The sequence below is a fragment of the Syngnathoides biaculeatus genome, chromosome 9 (genome assembly GCF_019802595.1).
Source record: "Syngnathoides biaculeatus isolate LvHL_M chromosome 9, ASM1980259v1, whole genome shotgun sequence".
NCBI classification, from domain to species: domain Eukaryota; kingdom Metazoa; phylum Chordata; class Actinopteri; order Syngnathiformes; family Syngnathidae; genus Syngnathoides; species Syngnathoides biaculeatus.
Genome location: NC_084648.1, coordinates 18,548,624 through 18,574,875, shown reverse-complemented (window position 1 = coordinate 18,574,875; position 26,252 = coordinate 18,548,624). Strand labels below are relative to the sequence as shown.

The following is a 26,252-nucleotide window of genomic DNA, read 5'->3' as shown; positions in this document are numbered from 1 at the left end:
TTATAAGAATAAAAACTGATTTTGTGTTTAAAAAGTTATATTGAGAATGAATGCATATTTGTTAAAAAAAAAAAAAAGTTGTAATATTGCAAGGAGGAAGTCTTAATTTTAATGACTGAACACATGCAAACCTTTTAAAACTTCTATATTTACACATCTTTATTTGCGCGTAAAAGTCACACCAGTAATGGGCTAACCATCCATCCGTGCATCCATTTTCCTCACTGCTTATCCTCACGAAGGTCGCGGGGAGTGCTGGAGGCTATCCCGGCTGTCAAGGGGCAAAGGGCAGGGTACACCCTGAACTGGTCGCCAGCCAATCGCAGGGCACATGGAGATAGACAACAGTCACACTCACCTTGGGGCAATTTAGAGTGCTTAGAATGTTTTTGGGATCGTTGAGGAAACCGGAGTGCTCAGAGAAAACCTACGCGGGCACAGGGAGAACTTGCAAAGTCCACGGAGGCGAGTCCGGGTTTGAACCTCCGAACTGTGAGGCCAACGCTTTACCAGCTGCGTCACCATACCGCCTGGGCTAACTAGTCTTGTGATTTTTATTTTTTTCCATGAAAATTCACTCAAAGGACCAATGAAATTCCTGAAGCGTAACTTCGGTTGTTGCGGGATTCCCCCTTTTGACTCCGCACTGTGCCTCACTTTGTACGGTGGCCGGGCCACACAGCCCGATGGGGTGGGGGTCGGGGTGGGACTCCATATGCAAATATAGCCTGAGTGGGCGGGGATCTTGGAAGCCCCGCCCCGCGCGAACAGTTGCCTGGCAACGAGCAACCGTCGCGGCTCTCTCTCCACTTCCCACACGGAGGAGGAGGAAGAGGAGGAAGGCGAGGCTGTGAATAGAACAACTCAAGCCGTGTGAGCGACTCTCACTCCGGGGGACGCGTGACCTGTGTAACGGACGGAGACAAGGGCCAGCTCGGTTGTTTTCACCTGCTTTTGAGCTAAACGTTCTACTTAAGCTAGCAGCGACGCGAGCTTTGGAGTTTTTTTATTATTTTTTTTTTTTCCGTCTTTCCGGAGCTTCGTCGTCGACTAGACGAGGAAGCACCTGTTCCAGTGTCGGCTGCCGAACGGAGACAGAGGACCGACGACTCCAACCCAACCCAACCCAACCCAGCCCTTCCCCTCCCGGAGAGAGTGGATGAATTCGGTCGATGAAGGTCTGTGTGACGCTAAGAGGGGGGCTTTGGACGGCGGACCCCCCTCTTTAGCTAGCGAGGTGGGTAATGGGGCTTGACAAATGACAACCGGCTCAACATATTCGACACTTTTTTTATTCTTGTAAAAATAAGAACGAGGTTGAAATCTTTTCTTGTTCTGTAGGAAAGGTCAGTTGTTGCGGGTTTAGTTGGAATATGTTGTATTATTGTCGCGCACTTGTCTGTCTCAGCTGTTGGTTTAAAATATTTCTCTACACTGTCTTCCATCATGATCATTACTATTTTATTCATTGAACTCCCTCGGTGGGCTATCTATAAATGTTACACATTAATAGACTTATCAAGATGAATTAAACAAAACAAAACAATTTTAGTCATTTAGAACTTCCACTGGTGGGGAACCGACGACCCGTGGGCCATAGTCAGCCCACAGGAACACGTCGGGGCCGCTTTACAATTCTAAAAACTAATAGCATAACATTAACATTTGATTAACAGAACGATCAGTGACAGGTTTAATGATGGGCGGCGCAGATTTACAAATGTATAAACCAGCAGACCAACCGTTAACTCCGACAGCCCAGCATTAAAATTGGTAAACTGGTATTTTCCAACGTGATGTTTGAAGCAGATCTTTAAAATCCGGTATTAGTCTTCCTTTTTTCTTATGAACCACGGCAGCAAGTTTGTATTCTTTGCTGTCTGAGAAGGGGAAAAAAACAAATTCAACATCATATGGACTAGCAGGACAGCTATTTTCTTGTGGGAAATATAATATTCCAGTCCATTCGCAAAGAACAAGTCGGATTACAGCAATTTACAAAGAAACAGGATGAACACGATTCAAAATTTTAGACCAGTGTGCACTCATCAGCGTCGCTGTGAGAAATTATCCAATTTTATTGAATTTGTCTAAAAATGATCCATTACAAATATACCTACAAATGACTGGCTGAGCAATTACAATAATGCTCTTCCATCAGATGGCAGAAAATACAATAAACATACTTGGATGTCCACCTGTTGTCATTCGAACAACAATTCATGGATTCCTGTGAGAATATCAGTTGAGTAAGTCAATTTTTAAGTAAATTTAGGCGAAATTATCATCGTTGGGTTTTCCTACTTTTCGTGACGTCTTTCTTTGCTGGTGTCGCATGAGATTTTTCTCATGGAAAACAAGTCTTGGATCAATAAAGGTCGGGAGACTGATTTCGACAAAACGTGGTAAAGGTCGGTAAAGGTTGTAGTTCTCACATGGTTTTGACAATGGTACTCCTAAATCCGTCCAATAGTAGAATGGTGACTTGATTTAGATGCCGTGCGATTGTCAATAGCAACATGTGACGTCGAATACTCCAGGTGCTGGACAGGACATTACATAACGAGATTTACTCCTTCACATAGAGCCGCGTCATCAAAAAACACTCCTGTTGTAGTACTTTTTTGTCTTCTCCCCCAGTCATCTTGTTTGAGTGTATTCCCCTGTCAGAAGGGATTATTACTGTCATTATTATATTTTTATGGTCCCTTAAATAAGATCTTGAAGCCGCAATTGTGCGGACGGGCTCGCCGTGTACGCTAGCAATTGAATAACTAGATTAACTCACCCTGTTGCGCTGTAGTGGATGAATGGGGGCTAATCTGGAGTTAAAACAGTCCTTCCTTTCCCGTAATCTCTTTTATATCACCTGGTGTAGTGATACTGAGAGAGAAAAATAACATACACACAAAACAAATATGGCAACAATAGAAAGGCATTCATTAATTCTGCGTCTTTATGTTTCTTTAAAATGAAATAACCTTCCATTTCAATTTCTTGTACAAATAAATTGATGGGCCATTAAAACACAAGACTTTCTACTATGATCATGAATTGTATAATTACAGCTAGAAAGTTATTTACAAGTTCCAACACTGTATTAACCTTTAATTTGTAGAAATCGCTTCGGCTCCGCCTCCTTCCCTTGTTTACTGTGTGCCCAGCGAAGCTATCTGGCACCATCTCTACGGTTCAAATATTGGGGAAAAAACGATATTTGCGAATTGCTTTTCAGTTTTTGTTTGAGGCGCAAAATGTGAACTTTGACATGTCATGATGACACAAACGCTCGTGGGGTAAAAATGTTTCCAGTAATCTACCCCCCCCCACCCCACCCCCCGCCCCCACTCTTGTTTTACTCTGGTTTCTTTGCACTTCCTAGTCTCAACAAAACCCTTAACATTTGTTACTGTTTATGAAATAACAGCGTAATAGGGCCAATGTCTCAGCGGCCAGGACCGAGGGCCTTGACCACCTGCCGAGGGTCTGCCCGAGCGCACAATGAAATGACCCCCCATTCCGTGGGCCGACAAAACCGTCCGTGGCCAGCGAGGCACTTGTTGAGCACAAACAAAAGATCAGCTTCCCCTTCTCCTCTCGGCGCTGTGACATTTGAGGACACCAGGCAGACACATAGCGCTTTGGTTGTCAAGAGGCAGCCTTGAACAATTATTATGACAAAAGAACGTTAGCTATTTGTGCTGCTCTCGCTTTTGATGTGACGAAACTATTCTGGCTGTAGAGCAGAATGGGAACTGATTGTAGTTTGGAGTATGACTGCTTAAGTGTTACAAAACAAAAAGCCGAAATAGTGTTGCATTATTAGCTCATACTGTCTTCTGTCCATTAGTGATGAATTTTGGTTAAAGTACATTCTATTGTGATTTGCGTCCTGTTATTTTAATTGCTGGTTGAAATTGTATTATTAACTGCGAGCGGGGCAGAAACAACCCCCCCCCACCCCCCCACCCCTCTGTCGTGACGCCCCCAGTTTGAAAACCACTGATATTATCCAACATTATTGTGTAGCCAGTTGTGACAATACATTTGAAATGCTGCTCATTCAGCTTGTGACTTAAACTTGGTTTTTACTCGGCAACCTTGGGTCAGGATTTAAAAAAATACCTCCGTGCGCTAAGTGAATGATTAAAATGGTGTGAATACAGCCAAGAAAAACTATTACTGTCCTATTCCAAAGTTTAGAAAAACAACAAATCCCTGACTTGTTTGACTTCCTGTCTGTTTAGTGTTACCTTCACTGTGCCTTCTTTGTGTTGTGATATGACATGTTTTGAGTCGTTATAGAGTAAACACTGTTCAAGAGTTTGCCACCCTGAGAACAAATGGACTTACAACAACACTTGCACGCGTCATTGGGTTACGGTCGCACTCAGAGAGTCAGCAAAACAGTTTCTTCTTCCTTTCTAGCTTAATGAGATTCAATATTTAGTTTCCAGTGGAAAATGAAATAAATACAAGTTGTAATTTGTAAGGAAAAGGTTGTATCACAACAGGAATCAATTTATTGTGTTGTGTTCTCATTTTAAATGAGGTGACTAAGGGGCAAAATTTGACTTTGGTCATGATGTTTCACTGGCATGTTGTCAAGTAAATACTTTCTGTCATTGCCATCACAGCCCATGCTCTAAAACATTGCTGGCGCAAAAAGGACAGACAGTTTTTGTATTATCAGCAAAAGCAATAAAATGGATAATGAGAGTTTTTCCGTACTTCATAAATTGCTATTGTTGTGGTGAGCTGGTATGAAGATCACACAGTGAGCCAATAGAGTTGAACGGGTGTGTCATTAACCGCTAGGGTTGCGGGAGTGCTGGAGCCTATCCCAACTGTCATCGGGCAATACACCCTGAACTGGTTGCCAGCCAATTGCAGTGCACATGGCGACAGACAACAGTCTCACTCGCAATCACACTCAGGGAACTTTAGAGTGTCCAATTATTGCATATTTCTGGGATGTCAGTTACGGTCAGGGAAACCGGAGTGCCAGGACAAAACACATGCAAACTTCACACAGCCGGGGCCAGGATTAGAACCGGTCCTCAAAACTGTGAGGCCAATGCTCTACAGCTCCGCCACCGTGCCACCCGCAAACCATATCATCTTGGAAAAAATGATCGTGACAGCCCTCGTAAGATGTCAAAATGTTCTCACATTTGGTCTCAATGAGGGGACGGATTCAGGTTTTCCTTGTTTAACGGCCATTCCGCACCCATAGTTTTATTAGATGTACAAGGACGGTGCAACACTATTAGCCTTTAGTGTTTTAATTACCTTTAATGACCACAAAATGGCAAGTTCTACAGACACATAGTGGCCATCCCGCTAATAGTCACCGTGGCCCAATGAATTGCATGGCGTGCCATCGATTTAAGACAAAAGAACGGTGTGCTTATTCCACATACAGGAAAGAAGGGTCAACATTTTCCAGCTTTGGAAGTAGGATTTTAGGATCAGGGTAGTAACAGAAATGGAGTGGTTGCACTTTGAAAAGGAATAGCGGAAAGCCATCACTTAGACGTGAAGTGGTGACACCCTAGAAACGCACCCCGTTGCGGTGAAAGCCATCAACATTGTCCCACACCAGACTCTGGCACAGACTAATTATCTTTTTGTCATGAGCCGTGTCGCTATGCCAACGCGTACACAGTTACAGAAATATACTGCTTCATGAGGGGAATCGGTGCGAAAGAAGCAAAACGAATGTACTCAAATAGGCGCTACTGTTTTTCCAAGGAAAACAAAATTAATGGTAAATGCCACTCCTTGGATGGATTGATTCTTCAATACATTGATTGTTCCTGGTATGAACTGTATTAATAACCAAAACAGCACAGAGTCAAGTGTCTATCTCTGTAATAAAAGGAGTGTCTGTTGACATTGTACACCTACGTTAGTATCTGTATGTAAACAGCTCTCCGCTCATATATTTTCAATGACACACAAATCTTGTTCTGCGTCACGAGGCCGGTAAAAATGAAGCCGCATTTTCCCACGGGTTTTCCTGGTCTTACCTGAACAGAGTTTCGGTATGAATGCCTGCACACAGCCACCGCATGCCCCTCCCTGCTTTGTGCTTTATCCAGGCCAACATTCTTAGTAATCCAAGCTGCTACCTGAGTCCCTTAGGATCCCATTAGAAACAAGCAAATGTCTGTGTATTTAAAACCTGTGCCGGTACAGCTATACGTGAGGTATGTCAGAAAAGTTCCTGGACTGGCGTCAACGCCACCCCATAATTTCAAACACAGACTAGTTTGCGCCTTCAGTGTGGGTCAGACTATCAACCATCATGTCTACAAAGAGATTGTGCTGCTTGTGGTTCATTCCATGTGCAGGAAGCGGCTGAAGTTGTGGTGGTACAACTAGCTTCGCCATGCGAATACACCTGTTCACAATTTCTGTTCACTTTTCTGACACACGTCATATGTCAGGATGCAGTCAAGTTTCCATGTTGATTTATTTTCGGGCAGCCAGTAATAAAAGATAAATTTAGAAGGAGGAAGTTTTAAATTGAAATCCTCAAGAATTGTGAGTCAACAGTTCTTCCAGTTTTCACAAACTGATAGTGAAATATGAGTCATAACTTAGTCTGCGGGGAGCTTATGAGATCATCTAGCATGCTGCTGGGGCTTGTGGTTGGTGTCGTACTTCTGGCTTTAGTAATACTGCACCAAGAGGCTTGAAACTTTGTTATTGACGTTCAGAGTTGCACGTCGATGATGATGACATAATGTTATCGTGGACTTTGGCTTCTCCAATATGCAGGAGCTCCTCTCTCAGCAAATGCACCGTAATAGTTCTTGACTCGACATACTGTCGAAGTAAATTCAATTTATTTGGAACAAATCTTTGACAATGTGTATTCGCAAGGGTGCAGTATGGTTTCACGAGGACAATCTAGTAAGAGATTTTTTTTTTTTTTTTGCCTTGTTGCGTGTCGTACATGGATGACAACATTGATACGAGAATCCCCTTTCACTGTTGTCTGGAAAAACAAATATAGACATTCTGAATACTGCAAACGATCGATGAATTTAAAAAAAAAATCTACTTATTGTAAAAAAAAAAAAAAAAAAAAATCCTGAATAAATGGTTGATATCCCAAGAGATTTTAATTAGTGTACATACAAATACTTATTTTTAAAATTATTTTACTAGAGCACGTTTTCCATACATTTTTACAAATATGAATATACTGTGCGTAACAGGGCAAATTTGATAAAATTGTATTAAAAATTATACTGGCTATTTACGGATAGTTTACTTTTTACCCTTAGTACTGCACGTGTATACACGTGCCCTGTGTGTGCACTTTCCCGCAATGATTTACATTCCTCGCAATGATGTGATTTCACTGTCACTGGCCATTGATGCTATCAGTTAGCTTGAGGAAATGATTAGAGTGAGGTTACAAAAACACGAGATAAGTTGGCTCCTTTGTTAAAACATTCTGTTTTCTTTAACTGTATTTTCGGTGTTGTTTTGATTTTGTTGCGAAATCAGCAGCCGATATTACAACTGCAGAAAAATAAGTAAAAGGAGGCAGGGCCACTGATTTAAAAATTCAGTTTGGAATCGTGTATTCAAAACGTTCATGATTATCTTATCTGTTTGCAAGTCTAATCCCAAAAGAATTGCAAAGCCACTTTCAGAATTTTGTCGCGTCCTCTCGGACCCTCTGAATGGATGCGAGATGACACAAGCACCCGCTGGCGACAGCTCGGCCTGAACATCCGACGCAAGGCATTAAATCCACTTGCAAATCTTTCGGTGTTGCCAACACCCGACGGTGAAGGAAACTGAATGCAGGGAAATAAGAGTTACAGCTGTAGAAGAGAACCTTTGCAGTCCAATCTCAACATTCTGCTGCATTTTCTCTCCTTGTTTTCCTCTCCCGCATCATCTGTCCATCCTCCTTCTCCTTCAGCTAATGCCGTATTCCCTTCGCTGCACTGACTCACACTGATTCAAAGCATTCTGCACCCCATCTAATCAATGTAGTTTATACAGTATGCAAGATCATTGAGACCTCAGACAACCCTTGTCAACCACCAGGTTTTTTTTTGTTCCCGTCTCGTTGAGCAAGATTTCACTTGCGATTTCAATCTGTTTTCAAACGTGTTGTCAACACTCTCCCATACTGCCAATCTAAATTACATACCAAGGTCCGTAATTTTTGGGTTATTCAGATTTACCAGCCGTGTTTCCTCCTCTGGCCTGCCCTTCTCACGCACTGACCTAGCAGGAGTGATTGCTGCAGTTTCGCACACTCCAATTAGATGACTCTTACCGTATAAAAATAGTCGCAAATCAATTTTCACATACAAGTTTGATGAGGACTAATTATAGTTATCATTATGACTGTGGGAGTTGGAAACAGTATGTTGCTGTTGTGCCAATGGTGGTGATACAGGTTTGTGTCTTAGTGTTGTGATTTCGGTTTTGATATGTGTATTCTATACAGGTATTAATTAAGAACTATTTTGTCGGTACAACTTTCCTTTACCTCATACTCAAGTCAGTTTACTGTCTAGTTGAAAACACAGATGTTAAATAATAGTGATCTTAATAGGACATATTTAAAGTTGCCATATTTTACCAAACCAATTTTTAACAGTATTTAGGTTGTAATATTTTCTCAATATTGCCTCATTAATTAATCATGTGAAATACAAATTAAAATAGTTCACATATTCCTGAGTTGTAGATGTTTTTCTGCAGAGTAGCCTGAAATGAGGTCATTCCAGTTTGTCGATCTTCCCTAACAAAGCTCTCTGCCTACCTCGCCGCTCCCGAGCCAGCGCTGTCGACATAACACGTGGCAACCAATTAGAGGACAAATATGGATACAACAGATACAAAACGGGGTCTAACAGAAGTAGCTGTCTGGGGCTGGGGGGGCTTTTTGGGATGCTCGTCTGCCTCATCATCAAAAAAAAATCTCCATCAGGGACTCGGGCTATATTAATGTTCGGGTGTTTGAGTGTTAATTGGGTCACGTGAGCTCAAGAGGCTCATGTATCAGGCCAGATGTTCAATCACTGCTGCTCCTTGTCAAACATCACACAAGGGCGGGTCTTGAAATGTGTGACGCGATGCCGGAGCTTTGTTTACGACTGGCAGAGAGTCCCAACAACTTCAATGGAAACAAAAGAGGAAGGCAGTAAAATCAAAAGAAAACGTAACAGTGCGAAACATCGTTTCACAGAAACGACTCTTATTCAGGCATCCACACGACGGCAGCCAACCATCTGCAACTGTCATGACACTGAGACTATTTTGCTAGTTGGTTGGATGCTTGCCTAAAGCAATTCACACCTATGAAATGCAAAAACTGGATAAACTGTCCGGCAAATTCTTTAATAGCAACGCACCCATTGCGTCAGATTCTTTTTGTAAACAGCGGTGCCAGTGCCCATGTGCAATTACTTGAGTGTCTGAAGCAGGAACTGTCAGAATATCTGAAAAGAGAAACTATTGGAAACGTACTTCCCCATTGTTGTAGCACATCAATGGGGGAAAAAAAACCCTCCTACTTTTCAACGGTTAAAAATACATCAAGAAACTGAGTGTTTATAACCATGTACAGTGTGAAGTATCACATCACGATAAGGCTCAGTAACCAGGAATGGTTCTTTTTCAAATAAGTGGTACTTTGCTTAATGCTGTAATAGTTTAGTAAACGCAAATCAACAACCTTTGTCTCGCCTGGCCCATTTAGGTCTTCAGTATCTAATTCTTTTTTTTTTATGACCAACTTTGTCCTCATCTGAGATTTGCAGAACAAGTACAACTGGTATTTCGTTCCAATCGCAGTCAGACTGAGCATCCTCAATCAGCATATCTATTTTTTTCATTTTTTTTGCACAATTCCCTGCTTTTTAGTCTTTCTCCACTTCAGGAACCGTTGCAGTCCAATTTCGTCACTTCTTCTCCTCCCCCTCATGCGTTGTTGCCGTTCATCAGCTGCTCAGGCATGCTGAGATAAAACTTGTTGTATCACACTAGATTGAAACACTTGAATGCAGTGTGCCGGGGCCTTTGACCTATGACCCATCAACCTTTTCATCCCGCTTCCTCCTCATCTCCAGACCCCCTGCTATGAGCTTAGGAATATTCCCACAGAGAGGAATTTACTAGATATGCGTTAAAATGTGATTTAGGAATGTGCCACACTTAAAACAAAACAATCTCTCAACATTTTTTAAATTACCTTACAGGCAGTGTCTAATAAATGTTAAGAAAACTTGCAAGTCCTTTTTAGGTTAACAGAAGTGTGAGATATCATGATTGAAAATACACAATGTATCAATAAAAATGCATTCAGTGATTACGCAGTTAAAAAAAAAAAAAAACTTCAGATCTGAAAATGTAATATAAAACCAATGTAAGAGTGAATACAATAACAGTGGGAATACAAATGAAAAAAAAAATATGATTATTACATGTGATTTAAAAGTGAAATGGAAAAAGGTAAATCTTGAGCCTGTTCTTAAAAACAAGAACATTCGCTGCTACCTTGAAGTTCTCTGGCAGGCTGTTCTTAATGTTCTTCTTGCTAATTGCATTTCTTCTTTTTTTGCTTCATTCGTCAATATGATTCGCCCTTCACATAGCATTGATCAGCACAGGTCATTTGTATTCATAATGATGCTTTTCGTGGACCATATGGTGGAATTTCGGCACGAAGAGTGCGCTACGAGTGATTTATGTGATTTTTCTCAGTGGACTAAATGATAGCAATAGAATTGCAATGACTTCGAAGAGTAAATAATCCGATGCCGTCTTTCCTCTTGCCCGTCGTTCTGCAGTCCAGCGAAGACGAGCGGCACGTTCCAGTCATCATGGGCACGCGGGGTTATCCTGACGCCTTACCCGGCAGCCCAGTGTTGCCTGGAGAGGAAGACGACGACGAGGGCAAGGAGAGAGACTCGGATCGAGACAGCGCGGTGGAGAGCACCCAAGGGTCCGACACCTCGGAAGGTCTCACCAGACTGGGGGATAAAGAAGACATCTTGGGCGATCTCTTCTTCCCCGCTGAGAAGTAGGGCAGATTTCATTTCGTGGGTTTCTGAGGAAGATGTAACATTTTGTGCCGTTTTATTTCAGCAAGAGTGCATTCTGTCACTGTGATGTCATCAGGACAAGCGGCACAAGCAACTCCGTCACCTCCGACCTGTCAACGCGCTCGTCGGCTTCGCTGAACGAGGAGCAGTTTGAGGACTACGGCGAAGGCGAGGAGCCCGACTACGCTCCCAGCAGTCCCTGTCTAGACGACGAGACTCGCATCAACGGGTACTCGGATCTTGGCTCATCTGTGTCCTCAAGGTAAGCAGGCCTCGGAGACGACAAAAAAACAAAAGCATGCGCTGCATAATATCGAGCATTATTTTTTCAAGTCAATTATGAGTACAGATGTACAGTATCTGTATAGCGGTACTGGTATCAGTTCATCCTTGAATATAAGCGTTAAGTACTCAGCAGCAGTAGTTTCCCCTCGCTTTGATGTATGTTTCTACCCACAAGTTTGGAACTTTTGCCCCAGGACCACCAGCGGCTTTTTGTTTAATGCGATTAACACTCCTGACTGATAAAGCAGAGAAAACTGCAGTTTCCCTTCCCTCTCCCCCGCCCCACACATACCAGGCAGGCTAAACTTAAAAGTGAGCTGGCAAAGAGAGAATTATATTCCGAATGAGGGCTGGATTTCGCTGAAGTGTTAGATGGCAGGCTGTGGGGAATGGGAAGGACTTTTAAATGAGTGGAAATTAGGCCAAACAATGAGCTAAACAACAACTCGTGTTGATACTCAATTTTTTTCTGGACAAAAAATAGACTACGTACATGTAATTAGTTGTATCGAAACAACTGTCGCAGTATACCTGTGTAACGTGCTGATTGTATTTTCTCAATTCATAAAAAAAAGTACTATCTGAATTGTTTTCAGCTCATGCGCATGGTTTTTCATTCATGCACATAATATTAAAGGAATACTTGCTGAGCACATTGGAACCCTGTTGCTAACCAAAACAGCAGCATTTTCTTTGCCGCTTATCCTCACAAGGGTCGCAGGGTGTGCTTGAGCCCATCCCAGCTGTCAACGGGCAGGAGGCGGGGTACACCCTGAACTGGTTGTTAGCTAATCACAGGGCACATCGAAACAAACGGCCACACTCACAATCACACCTATGGGCAATTTAGAGTGTCCAATTAATTATGCACGTTTTTGGCATGTGGGAGGAAACCGGAGTGCCCACCCGGAGAAAACCGACGCAGGCACGGGGAGAACATGCAAACTACACGGAGGCGGGGCCGAGATCGAACCCGGGTCCTCAGAACTGTGAAACTATCGCTCTACCTGCTGATCCACCGTGCCGCCCAAGTAAAATAATAATAATAATAATAATTGTGCAGTGAAGAACAAGTGAAGGCCGCTCCCTGAATAAACACTTCCCATTTTCAATTAATTTAAGCTATTTTATAAATAAATGTGCGGCGCTCTTTGGACCGGACAGTGAATGAGTTTATACAATGTGTTTAATTGAAATGAATGAATTAAATTTTAAATTAATGTTGAATGTAAAGCATTCATCTTTGTTTTTGCATCGTAATAGCCTTTGATTCTGGGGCCCAAAAAGGAAGAAACAATTTCACAGGTCTGCATTTGATGATTGCACCCTGACATGAAGCCATTAAGGACTGACAGTCATTACACTACAAACTCAACCCGAGTACCACTTATATTCGGACAGTTTCAAAGAAAGAAAGGGAACAGTAATTACAGGCCCTGTATGGAAAGACAATTACATCCATAAGTGGGCGTGGAAGTGATTTAGCAGCAGAGTTCTATTAACAAAGCGTCGGTTATATATAGGTGACTTGACTTTCGAACTGACTGCACGACACCCAATTCTGGCACTAAGGTTACGCAACAGTACTTTGTTAGCTCAGTCTGCCTCCCCTGACAAGTAGATGAGATTCCCCAAGGCGTGACTGCGTTTGCGTGTGTCGGCAGTGCGGGACAAACACCTCGGAAGGTGCGTCAGCATTACCCCGGCGAGATGGTGGACGTCTACTGTTCTCAGTGCAGCAAAAAGGTCAACCTGCTGAACGACCTGGAAGCACGTCTCAAAAATCTCAAGGCCAACAGGTAGAAACGCCAGTCCGTCATGTTTACCATTTGGTCTGTGGGACTACGTGATACGGTTTATTAATAAGTTAGAATTGACCACAACTGGCCCAATTCAAGACTTTTTCCCTCAGTAAAGAATTGCACATCATAGAATCTAGCTGTCAAATGACGATAATAATCCCACTCGTAAATTGGCACATTTTATCTTACGCGTTTGTCTTTGAAACAACATTTCAATTTGACAATTTGAGTTGATAATTCCAAACCGCTATGGTAGGTATACAGGTACATTTTATAGTCGAAATGTGAATTTATTTCAGCAGTTCAATTCCCGATAAGTAATAGTAGTATTTTTATCCGATCACCTTACAGCAACATACTGTATTTTGCGCGCTATAAAGCGCACCTAAAAGTCTCAAAAACAGGCGGTGCGCCTTATATATGGCTAAAAATTGAGAATTTGCTGTAGCTCCATCTAATGGATGCATAACATAATCAACTGTACCATCTATTCTATGCGCCTTATATATGAAAAAAGTTTTGAAATTAGGCCAATCATTGAAGGTTCGCCTTATAATGCGGAAAATACGGTGTTTCATTATCCAAGCCACTTTAAAAAAAGAACACCGGTATATTCACTTATTTAAGCCTCGCCTACTTTTTATGAAATATATCTCTAAGATGCTTTCCAAATCTCAGGGAAAAAGTCGATACTGTTTACAGTCTTCAAAGGTAACTTTACAGAAAACTATTTTTGAAAATAAAAATGAATGCCACTTGTGCAACAAACAGTTGGGGAATGACGTGTGAGATAATTTTGCGGTTGTCTACAAATAAAAGAAACATTGTGTTCCACACACCCTCCGAAATATAAAGTCTTAATTCATTCTTACATAATGCTAACGGTTAGCTCATTAGGCGTTGCAGCAGGGAATCTATTCATGGAAACACAATCCAGGGTGACCCTTAAAGTGATGACATGATTGCACATACATTCAGTTTGGTACGTCTGAGTCATTTTAAAGATGGACTCAAATGGGGTCAACATTGAAGAAGTGATGACGGAGTCATTTTTATTTACATCCCTTGAGTAAATAAGTGTAGCTATTTCATATTTTATGTCTTACATCTTAAGAGGCTTTTAAAGGCCTGCTGCGGTCCCCCCCAACCCCACTCCCTTGTTGATCCGTGATACAGCTCCTTGGCAATCGACTGATCTAACTCTCTCACCCATTTTTTTGGAGCAGCCCCAACAGGAAAATCTCCAGCACAGCCTTTGGGAGGTAAGGAAGACCTTTTCTTAGTGCCTTTGTCTTTCTGTCTGTCTTTGTGAGAGGATCTGTGTTTGTTTTGAGGCCTTTTGAGGGCAAAACTGCGTTGCAATTTCGTCAAAGTCAGAGGGTCAATCCCGGACCCGCCTGTGTGGAGTTTGCATGTTCTCCTTGTGCCTGAGTGGGTTTACTCCAGGCACTCCGGTTTCCTCCCACAACCCGATAACGTGCAACATTAATCGGACACTCTAAATTGTCCCTAGGTGTGATTGTGAGTGTGGGTGTTTGTCTCGATGTGCCCTGCGATTGGGTGGCGACCAGTTCAGGGTGTACCCCGCCTCCTGCCCGATGCCAGCTGGGATAGGCTCCAGCACTCCCGCGACCCTCATGAGGATCAGCGGCAAAGAAAATGGATGGATTGATATTTAGTGAACTTAACTTTTTTTTTTTTTTTTAATATTGTGACATATCTTTCTTAAATGCGTTAGGATTTTGGTTACCGGTACGTCAGGTTAAGTTCATTACTTTCAACGAATAGTAAAGGAAATAAAAGTTTGGTTGTTGTCCACATAGCCAGAAAATAATCCATCAGATGAGCATTTACTACGTCATTGTTTTTTGGCTTTCCCGTGTGGTGTTGTACTCAACCAGTTAGTTAAGTATTAACTGCTTATTCCAATAAAAGTTTCGACATCGCTCACAGAACGTGCCGTAAAAAAATCGTTGCTCCGGGCTGCACGGTCTGTTGGCTCGCACCCGGTCACATGTTTTGTATCCCTCTTTCCAGGTGCACCGATTGAGTTATAGTGACAGAGTGAAAATGGGCTGTCAGAGCTGATCTATGTATTCAATATAACGCTTGACGCCTGCACTGTCGTCTCTCTCTCTGCGTGTCTCCTTTGGTTCTTTCTTCCCCTTTTATTGCCCTCGTTATCTGTTCCTCCTTTGAGAGTTTCCTCTTTTGAGTATCCCCAAGAACGAGAGGCCGCTCTTGTTCTTTAACGGCATGAATAACAATTGAAATGTCAATTTAGACATAAAAACAGCTTATTTACAACGCTGCTGACATAGCGTGTGTGCGCTATTTTAGTTCTGTTTGCGACACCTTCTCCCGTTGACGTTGGCCTCGGGTGCCGTTCTGTCTTCCCGCCTTCATCGGAGAGATATTTGTCCTCCCTGTTCCAGACGTGCAAACACACTAAAGAGATCCACTATGTGCCACTTTGTGTTTGAGCAGACAGCTGCTCCACAACAGCAACCTGAGTAGCAGCAACGGCAGCACCGAGGACCTTTTCCGAGACAGCATCGATTCTTGTGACATCGACATCAACGAGAAGGTACGTTCATATCGAAAGTAGCAGCAAAGCGCTAGTCGGGGTTTTGATCCTTGACTTTCTCCTGCAGTTGGAAGCAATGTTCCCTCTAATTTTTTCCGTGTCTGAGCAAACACACAAAGCCCGTGAGCGCCCCTCTTGACCACTATGAGCAACATCAGGCGTATGGGCTGTTTGAAGTTACATGGCTAATTAAAAGATTCAGATTACATTCCCATCAGAACATTTTTAACAACAATTTTGTGTTTTTGCTAACTTACACTGAAAATGTCAACAAAAAAATAAATTGCAATACAAATACATACCAAGCCATCTATTAACTATAAATTTGAAATGTCTCTTCCAACTTTGTTTCATTTTTTTTTTTTTTTTTTTAAATCCATAATGATATTCCCGTCTGTTTTTCTTGGTGTAAAACTCAATTATTGCTTGCAGAATATCTTTTGCAATGCATGTTGAAAGCTGAATGATGCTCCCAAACAGTTTTAGGGTTAATGTTATGTTGCCTCCTATATTTAAAATTACAGAATTAGATTTTTGTGCACTGTATCATCTGTGCTTTCATCTGCTTTCATCCTTGATCAGGCTGTGCCAAGGTGGAATTTTAACATCATACACCATCTCATCCTGTACTTTCAGAGCAGACCTTTTTTACTCAAAAAAGAGACAATATCGTCCAGTTTCACCACTTTTTCTTCTATTATTCACATACCCCAGTGTTTGTAATTCTGAGTGTACCCATTTAAAATGGAGGGGAGCGGTGTCAGGTAAACAAGGAAGTAGCGTGTGTGGCCCGGTGTGGCTGAGCAGCAGCTCTTTGTGAGAGGGTGTGTGCTTGCGTGTTAAAATAAAAACAACAACAACAAAAAACACGTCAGGCTATAGTACACTGCGCTGGATCTGTTTTCCTCTCTGCTGAGAGTGTGTGGCAAGTGCGCAAATTCGCAGTTGCGCAGCTGAGTGAGATCTTTGGTCGGAAGCTGTACTTGACTTTTATAATGTAACTGTCAATACAAAAAAAGGCAGCTAAGAGCTCATCAGTTAATTAAGAGTCCTGATCTTAGCCTTAAAAATTCAACCCAAACAATATACACGCTCAACAGTGAATAATGTGCAATTTGTGGGTGTTCTTGTGAGACGAAGCACTGTAGAAAGGGAATGGGCGGTAATACAATTGTGTGGAATGCTACAGAGTTTTTCGAACTAAGCATTCATCAAACACCCTGTCTTTGTCAGGTGAACTCTTTGGAGAAGAAGGTTGCCGAACTAGAGAGTGAAATTTTGTTGAACGGCGATCTGAAGTCCAAACTGAAGCAGGATAATACACATTTGGTACACAGGTATGGTCCAAAATGAGCACTTTTTTCCAATTCCCAGTGTTTGGAGTAAGAGTAACACTCAATGTTAATTCAATAATTGCAGAGTTAATGAATTGGAGGAGCAGCTGAAAGACCAGGAGACCCGTGAGAACCAAAATCTGCAGGGGGAGTTGAAACGACACCGAGATGCCTTTAGCAAGATGGAGAAAGACAAAAACACACAGATTGAGCTGCTGAACAGCCGGTGAGGAGTTCACACCAGCATATATTAGTCGTTCTTATCACGTCGCCATCCTCCTGCGCGTGGGGGAACTGACGATTATGTATGTTTTATACTTTTAGGTTGAAACAGCTGGAGGATGAGAAAAATGAAATTCATGTTAGCATGTGCAGACTCAAGACGCACACAGAGAAACTGGACGAGGTGAGCCATAATTTGTGGATATTTGCTTGCGTGAGCGCCTACGGTATATAGGAATACCCCCCGACCCATTAGTCCTGATCTTTTGCGGTAACTACACAAAAACATGAAAGCACGTTTGCACTCAGGAGAAGCAAAGAATGACCGATAAGCTGGAGGACACCAGCTTGCGCTTGAAGGATGAGATGGACCTGTACAGGAAAATGATGGACAAACTGCGGCAGAGCAGGCAGCAGTTCCAGCAAGAAAAAGAGGCCATGCAGGAGGTGCGACTGAATATGTCACCAATCAGATTGTCTGTCACATAACACCGACATTCTATAATGCGGTTCACAACATGATGACGCTTTCTGTGCAGCTGATCGAGGACCTGCGGCGAGAGCTGGAGCACTTGCAGCTTTTCAAACTGGAGGCCGAGAAGCCCGGACGAGGGCGCAGCTCGTCTTCCAGTCTGTCCGAATACAACAGCAGGACCAGGGAGGTGGAGATGGAGTACGAGGTCAAGAGGCTCAAGCAGGTCCTTTTCTTAAATCCATTTCATCCATCGTTAGTTCCCGTGTACGACATCTTAGGAAAACGGCAAACCTTTTATTACAAAGACGTACTCCATCTATCCATTAATCCATTAACGTTGGATGAGAATTGATCCCACAGTCCATCCATTTTCGTGGGCATTTCGTCAATCACTTCATTTTCTATATCGCTTATCTTGAGAGTTCACAGCGGGGTTGGAGCCCATCCCAGCTGACTTTAGGCAAAAGGCAGACGCCACCCTGGAAACTCACAGGACGCTTATTGTCTTGAGACAGACAACCACTCACATTCATTCTGTCCCTGGGTGGGAATCGAACCCACCCTGCCAGCAACAGCGCGCCATACATATGGCATAATTTACATTGTTGGTTTTAAAAACGGCTTACTTCTCAAGGGTCTTTGGCAGAAAGCAACCTGGTTGCCGGTTCTTGTTCTGGTTGCAACAATGTATTCCGCTCCATTTTGACACAATTGCCTCAAGACAACATTAACCCAACCAAACAAGCAATTCCACAGAATTCATAATGATCAATTAATCCTAAAAAATAAAGTAGATACACTCGTTTGGTCATAATATTAAAACATAACTTTCTTTCTGTTCGCTTTTGCCACCCTCTAAGCAGAGCTTTAATCATTTAAATTCGGCAAGCCATCTAGTTTCTTTCGTTTGTTTTTGTTGTCTTTTATGAGTACTGGTGCATCCTGAAATTAATGTCAATATTGTGACGTATTATTTGCCGTCTGTGTAAAGTTTACCGTCCCGCTGTTAAGCAAACGTTGACGGTACTTGCTTGTGTTTTTAAACATCCGCATGATTGACTTTGTTAGAGGTGTCACACAGGTGAATTATTTTATTTGACTTGTGTTTGCAGTTTTAGTATTGCACTTGGTCAATTTGATTTCAAATTAATGTTTTAGACAAACAAGCGCGACCTGTAATGGTAAAAACAGTCCCAGTGAAGCGTCTCATAGGGCAAACTCATCATCGCCGTTTCCTGCACACTTGTGTAAATGTCTATACTGTGTGTGTGTGTGTGTGTTCAGCGATTTATGTCCCAGGACTTTCTTCCCCCTGAATTCCAGCGGCCGGGGTTGTCGGGGGCACTGCTCCGTCCCAGTTCACTGCTAAAATTGCTTTTATGACCCGTCCCCTCCACGTTAACCACTAATCTGAACCTGCCGCAGCCGACCTGGGATTCAGAACTGCAGTCCCTTTCTGCTAATGATAAAGTAAAGCATAGAAGAAAAAGCAAACTCACGCTCTGGCCGCCGGTCCGCGCAAGGTCATCACGCGAAAGGCAATGCAGGGTAGCACTCATAACGGTGCTTAATGCCCCGTAGGTATTGAGTGTCGACATAGATGTGCGCTGCTGCCTTTGATGCTGGGTGGCCAAGCAAGTGGAAACGACTTCGCGCGAGGTTTTTTTTTTTTTTTTTTTTTTTAGTAGCCGCTACTTTGAAATACATCCCCGTCACCCGCTTCCTTTTCTCTAATTGTCTATTTCTAGGAGAACCAGAGGCTGAAGGAGCAGAACGACGATCTGAACGGTCAGATTCTCAGCCTGAGCCTGTACGAAGCCAAGAATTTGTTCGCCACGCAGACCAAGGCCCAGTCTCTGGCCGCCGAGATAGAAAACGCCTCCAGGGACCAGGTAGGATTCACGACACGGTGTCTGGAAAGGATTCACGGCGCTACACTTATTCCACCTTTGGTCAATTTATACCAGGGGTCGAGAACCTTTTCGACTGAGAGAGCCAAAAATACCAAATATTTTAAAAAGTAATTTCAAAAGGGCCGTGCAGTATTTAAAAAAAAAAAAAAAAATACAGGTGTATTTGAGCTTTTATGTAGAACCAACACTTTCAGAGTACAATAAAGAATTCTTTTAAATAACATTATGATGTTGCTAAGCAATGATGACAAAAGTTCTTCTTACCATGAATGCAACTTCAGGTGCTTCCCGGTTTTGCTAATGGCTCGATAGTCCGTTTCATACGTCGTCAGATTTAGCTTCACGCAGGCGTTGAGACTTCCATCCATTAATCGTGAACGTAATTCAATTTGATTTGCCATCATGGTGGTACGACGATGAACAGTTCTTGCCGACAAAGGCGTGTCTTATATTCGTTTGATTATCTTGTCTTTATGCGAATTTGGCAAAATGTTGATTGGCAACGTCGAGTACGAATACTTTGGCATACTTCCCATCTGTGAATTTAAACAGACAGCAGAAGCCTCCATCTCGACAAAGGCTGTCCATTCTTGTTGAAAACTTCGGTACTCCTCATATTTTTTTCTTTGAGCGACCTTTGTCAAAAACCTTTCCATAACTAGTTGTTCTGACACGATCAGCGTTAGTCTCTTCTGCACCTCTGGATATCGACTACCACGCAAAAACTACGGCAACCTACCAGGCCAAACCGTCATTTGCGTTGCCTCCCACACCCAACTACAGCATCCACACTCGGACAAACCTTCTCTGCACGACAGAATTCACATTAGTACAGTATGTCCTAATGAGCGGGCTCCACTAGGCATGTGCAACCACCAAAAGAGCCACGTATGGCTCGCGAGCCATCGGTTCCCGACCCCTGCCTTACACCAAAACGAATCACATTGGCTGCTTTTATTTCCTCCTCTAGAATTCTCCGCCTTCCCTTAGCCATGTCCCACAAGCTTTCAAAATGGCGATTGAACATAACACGTTTGAAGTCGATTCTCTATCACGTATTCCAGATGATATTGGGTTTATGTTTTTTGCCAAATGCGTCAGACTTGTCCAAGAGAGTTCTACAGAGAGGTCGCAACTATTTCACCCAAGGATATGTACACGGAATTAAGATTTTGGACGGAGCAGGAGATACTTCTCCCTCGGTTACCTTCGAACATACAGCCCCGTGTTTGTTGATATTGTCCACATTGAGTTGTACGTGCGGTCTTCCGCAAGCCTTAATCGATCGTAGACACTTCGTCAACTGTGTTTTCGGCTTTGGAAAATGAATCAACCTAGCAGAATATCGATCATCAGAATTGCACGTACCCCAAGCGCATCTGAGGACCATTTTCTTTGTAACATTAACTTTTCCAAGCGCACGCTACTGACAATCAGCATTGCTTGAGGGACAATACGGCGAGAGGGGGCGTGTCAAGCCAGGGGTTAAGACAATGCGGCTATCTGATTGGCTATTACTGTACGAGTAATTGACAGGTCGGAAAGCTCCAACGGTTAGCCAGCTATAACTCTGGACACGTCAGTATTGTACTCCACAACGTCCACTTAGCTGCAGCGGTTGGCTTTCATGCTGCCGGAATAAATTTGTGTCCTCCATCTGTGCCACATGTAGGAAAATAAAAACTGTCCACCTTTGTTCTCCTACATTGCCGTTTTTCTTGGGGAGTGTCACTCCGGATGTAATTAGTAGTTTTTTGGGAAAACCGACAACACAAAACTAAGGCAGGCCGTGACCGTGCAGTGGAGAGCAGCAAAGGGGGATGAGTCAGCGCAGGACTGCACCGCCTGACGTCTTTCCTCGTTTGAGTCAATAATGCAGATGTTATGCAATATGGAGATCATCACTAGAATTATTTCTAACGCACCAGTGACTTGTCACACCTAAGAGGGGATGAAAAGGGCAAGCAATTACTGTACGGTTCTTTATAAATGTATGGCCGGTGCTACTATTTCCCCAGTTAATGGAAGCCCTGAAGGAACAAGAAGAAATCAACATGCGCCTGCGGCAGTACATGGACAAAATCATTCTATCCATCCTCGATCACAACCCGTCCATCCTGGAAATCAAGAACTAGCAGTGACTCTGCTTCTTCAGAGACTGTTCAGAACACGAGACACACTGTAATGGAACATAAACAACTGGAATATCTCCCCCTGCTGTTTGTGGACTGAAAAACAGGGACAGAAAGGGGGAGTGACTTGACGGTTCTGCTGCTGTGACTCTCGAACGAACGTCATCCACCCTTTTTCTACTGTCTCTGTCGCTGTACCGGACTACGTGCGCACTGATATGAAAACTGGAACATTGTAACCCAGCAGACAGGTGCGTTCCCATCATCTGTTGTCATGTTTGTAAACAGCAATCTGCTCAGTGTACCCCAAATAGTTGAACTCTGCGAGACGTGTGGCCAGTGTAGAACTATCTGATCTGTAAGTGGCTACGTTTAAGAGTCATGCAGGAGAACATATTTTAAAAAAAAAAAAAAAGATTGTGAGTGATGTTTGGCATTGGCACGTCTTAAAAGAAAGTTGTGGAATGTGGAGAAGGTGGTGAGAGAGAACTTTAGGATCAAATGGGTCAAGGAGGAGGGTTTAGGTGAAGTCAAAGGAGGTTCTGCTGTATTTGTGTTTCCTCTCCAAACGACGTCTTCCAAGACTTTTGTAATGACACGCGTTGTGTCCCTCGATCCGCTCAAGGTTTTTCTACATGGGTTCTGTCGTATGTCGTCACTTTAGGGAGAAAGAAGGTGCAGCGTCTTCAAACTGGAATTATACGTAAAATGCATCTCCCCCGAGGGTTGGAAGCTTAAACGAGTGTTCGCAATAATCATCTCAAAAGAAACGTGATCAGGTGGAATGAATGTGACCACTTCTGTTCGCCACTCTGGCGTGGTACTCACGACGTGACTACACAGCACAAATGGTTGTGTGAATTTTTATAAAAGTGTAAATATCATGAATGTACATGTTTATGTGCGAAGGGACAACAATATGCTGTACTATGTAACCAACTGAAACTTGAGTATTGCTTCCTTGCACAAAAATGATCTGTTTTCCCTCTGCATGGTTGACCCTTTTTGTCTGTGCCTTGGGAAGATCATTTTCAGAAGGGTACGTTGTACGTCTTAATCATTCTCCCATCTTGTCAACGTTGTAATTACATTGTGAGCATTTGTAAACCACTGGCTAATCTTTTTCAAGTATTGATATTTTACCGATCTTATCGGGAAAGAACATCAGTGGCTCGAACGTGCCATCCGTCGATCCGCAGCACCCGTGCGTTTGTGTGGTAGCCGTGCGAAGGTTAGCGTTTTTGTCAATCAAAAAAATGTAACAATGCTGCGGGAGAATGATTTCGTTGAATTTCTACACTTATTTCTCACAAAGTCCGTATACTGTAGTTTCAGTTGCTTTACGGTCAGTAAACAAGTCTTCCTAATCTGAGCTCAAAATTGAGCATAGCGAGCAATTGTTATTTAATGCACAAATACTGTACCTGCTGTTTTGCGTCTTGCTTAGCAAAAGGTTTCACGCGGGCTGAAAGGGTTGAAATTGGAGGAGCAAATGGAGCTATTAAAATATACCACATTCATATCTTTGTATTTTTCTTCTGAAGAATTTACATATACCGGTATGTATATCATTACTTTTCACTACAACACGTGCTTTTATTTGACTAATGTTTATTATCTTGGGGTTGCTGATACAATTCTTGTATTGGTTTTAACTTCATGGTGCTAGTGTACCCGCAATTGTACACAGAGTACATGTTAATACTTTGAATCAAATGATGGGAGTTTGGAAAAATAGAAAGTATTTATTATTGTCAAATAATTGCGCGAGTGCATCTCTAACTATAATAAAACTTGTAGATTGACTACAGAGTAAACCAATATTAAAGTAAATAGGCCTTAGCGGATCACAAGCGAACGTATCACTCTTCAGTTCCTCAGTACTGTACTGTACTGTACACCTATTCAATTCCTCGTTACAGTTGTTCAGTAAACATAATCACTTAGTCCTCCATCTGCCTGCAAAGCGCTGGCTGCTCATTTTTCGATCGCAGAAGTGAGTGACATTGCTGGTGAGTCGTGAATCAGTCCCGAGCCCGCCTGTACGCTGGCTGCTCCTTGCTTATTCTCAGAATATTCAGAAGTGAGCGACAGAATATTATTTTGCACTTCTAGCCCACCGTCGTTTTTTTAGGGTTATGGCCTCATGCTGGCCAAGCAAATCGTTTCTTAAACTGAATCGGCTCAGTTCGTTCACTTAAAAAGATTGTCTTTGACGAATCGTTCGCAAACGTAACAAGACGACCAATGTGGAGGTGACTGCTCGATAAACAAATCGATGAAGAGCACGAGTGCACTTTTTCTTTTCGTGCTGCAGCACAGGTGAGGTGCATTAAACTTTTTTTTATATAAAACTAACATCATAGCCACACCGACGTTAACGCCAATTTGTGGTTTTCATGTTATTGTGGTCAATCACCTGGCTAAATGAGTTTAGCCTGAGCTAGTTACGCAGGTATTGGCGTTTGTTCACCAAATAAGACTTTTAAAGCTATATATGTCCATAAAAAGTGAGGATAATTTGTGACGTTTGCTGTCAACTGTAAGTTTGTGCACTGGTTCTTCAAGACATTACTTTGTATGTTGCTAAAATGAGTATAGTCCAATTTGCGAGTACACAATATTTATAGCTCTAAAATGTGGATTTATGGGAGACATTTTATTTATTTTCTTTTTCAGAGACAACTAACAGACAGGTAGGAATGCTATATTGGCGAAAGATTATATGAAAGCAAATGTCACGATCAAACCATTTGTGAATCAATTATCCTACAGATACTTTGTTGAGTACTTTTTATTTTTTAACTACAAATAAGTATTTTGTTCTCATTTATGAGTGCTGGATTTCTATACCTAAACAGCATATGTTGGTACTAAATGTATGGGATAATTTCTATACAGAATTTGAAAAAACAAACGGGCTTTGCTGATTGGTTAGCATTTGCAATTATCATTAACATGCTAGCATTACCGTTTTAGCTAAAAAAAAAAACTACTATTAAATTCATTCATACTTCATTTTATTATATGCGTTGGTCATCAAATAGTGTCTCGAAAATCACTGATTGGTGCTCTTCCGTCGTTTTTGGGAACGTTTACCAGAGGCCAAACTTTTGACCCCCTGCAATAATTGCCCATGAGAAATATTGCTTCCGGGGTCGCAAACGTGTTTCCGGGCAGAACCTGGAGGAGCTTCAAGCCCGAAATTCTGTGTCGACCTATTTTTGAAGTTGGCGTAGCCAAGTTTTTTTTTTTTTCCATTTTTTTATTTTTAATATATGCACACACACAGCAGGGCTTCACAGTTATTGCCAAAATAACAAATCCCGATTAATTTTGTTCAGTATTGCTATCGTGATCATTGATCACGATCGCTCCTTGTGTTAGGGAAAAATCTTTATTTTTACTGCACCACTTTCCAACAAATAATATCTAACAGTTTTCGGTGCAAAATATATCTTTCAATAAATTAATAAATGAGAGATACAAATAAACGTATTCCCCCAAAATTAAAAAATTCAAGGGCAGTGTTTTTTTTTCCCCCCAGAGCCATCAACTCCTTGAACTCAAACCACTGAACATAAGAATATTATGTAATATTTTGCAACTGCACTTTTTTGCATTTATTTATTTTTGATTGATGTTTTATCTTGTTTTTTTTTTTTTACCCAAGATGTTCTTCGATTTTTATTCTATTTTATTGCATCTTGTGGAGAAGCACTCATCATTTCATTGTATGCACAGCATATAATGACAATAAAGGCTTTTGATTTTTTTTTTTTTTTTTGATTGAAAATTCTACTTCACCAAGGGCTAAATGAATAAATTTGCAATTAGAAACGTGCGATCATGACTCACATCTTAATGGAAGCAAGTATAGTTAATGCATAAACGCCATAGCATTCCTGTCATCCATCATATACATATTCGTGTCATTTTCAAAATAATGTACTGACAACGAGCTACTTTTATGTAGGCTTCAAGATGCTTCAGTATTGTACAGATTTTGTGGGTGAAACGGAAGAAGCTCATGAGACCATCTGTAGCACCAGTGGCCCGAAAAGTCCTGACGTTCCGGTTCCATGTTTGTTGGAAGAACCGACTGTGTCCGCCGCCCACCCTTCAGTCGCTACTAAAACCAGCAACAGCGCAAGAGGAACGAAGCCGCCAAACACGGTTAATGGATACTTGAACCATGTCAAGGGCAAGGCGACCAATTCAGCACCCGCAAGGAATGGTGGGAAACAAAGAACCGCGGTTTCAGCTGCAGCTGGCGCATTGGTAAACGGTGAGGACCACGACGACGTTTTGTCCGCTTTTGAGCGACCGTCAACAGAACGCGACCCGCCTTTGGCAACAGGCGTGAAAAACAAGAGATCGAGGTAGGGTTGAATGAGTTCTTCTTTTCTGATGGG

At 42.3% G+C, this 26,252-nt stretch overlaps 2 protein-coding genes across 14 annotated transcripts in view; both read left to right on the top strand.

The window, feature by feature from the left end:
- Positions 1-794: 794 nt before the first annotated feature.
- On the top strand, positions 795-22,827 carry rab11fip4b (RAB11 family interacting protein 4 (class II) b). Its single transcript, XM_061830163.1, has 13 exons — positions 795-1,237; positions 10,833-11,065; positions 11,131-11,349; positions 13,037-13,171; positions 14,401-14,436; positions 15,662-15,761; positions 16,995-17,098; positions 17,181-17,321; positions 17,420-17,501; positions 17,627-17,764; positions 17,857-18,015; positions 19,541-19,684; positions 21,724-22,827. Exons 1-13 carry the CDS (start codon positions 1,160-1,162, stop codon positions 21,838-21,840), a joined length of 1,686 nt encoding a protein of 561 aa, XP_061686147.1. The 5' UTR covers positions 795-1,159; the 3' UTR covers positions 21,841-22,827.
- A 641-nt stretch (positions 22,828-23,468) lies between these two features.
- LOC133506778 (uncharacterized) overlaps positions 23,469-26,252 on the top strand; it is a 76,268-nt gene continuing 73,484 nt past the window's right edge. For 2 of the 13 annotated variants that reach the window (XR_009796603.1, XR_009796600.1), the window contains exons 1-2: positions 23,469-24,159; positions 25,814-26,219. Coding sequence is in view for 5 of the 13 variants with exons in the window: in XM_061831250.1 (XP_061687234.1) it covers positions 25,822-26,219 (398 nt within the window). In the remaining 8 variants the exon portion in view is untranslated. Of the gene's footprint in view, positions 24,160-24,243; positions 24,380-24,516; positions 24,534-25,813; positions 26,220-26,252 lie in introns of those variants that run through there. The other 11 variants (XM_061831247.1, XM_061831248.1, XR_009796607.1 and 8 more) reach the window with 11 other exon arrangements.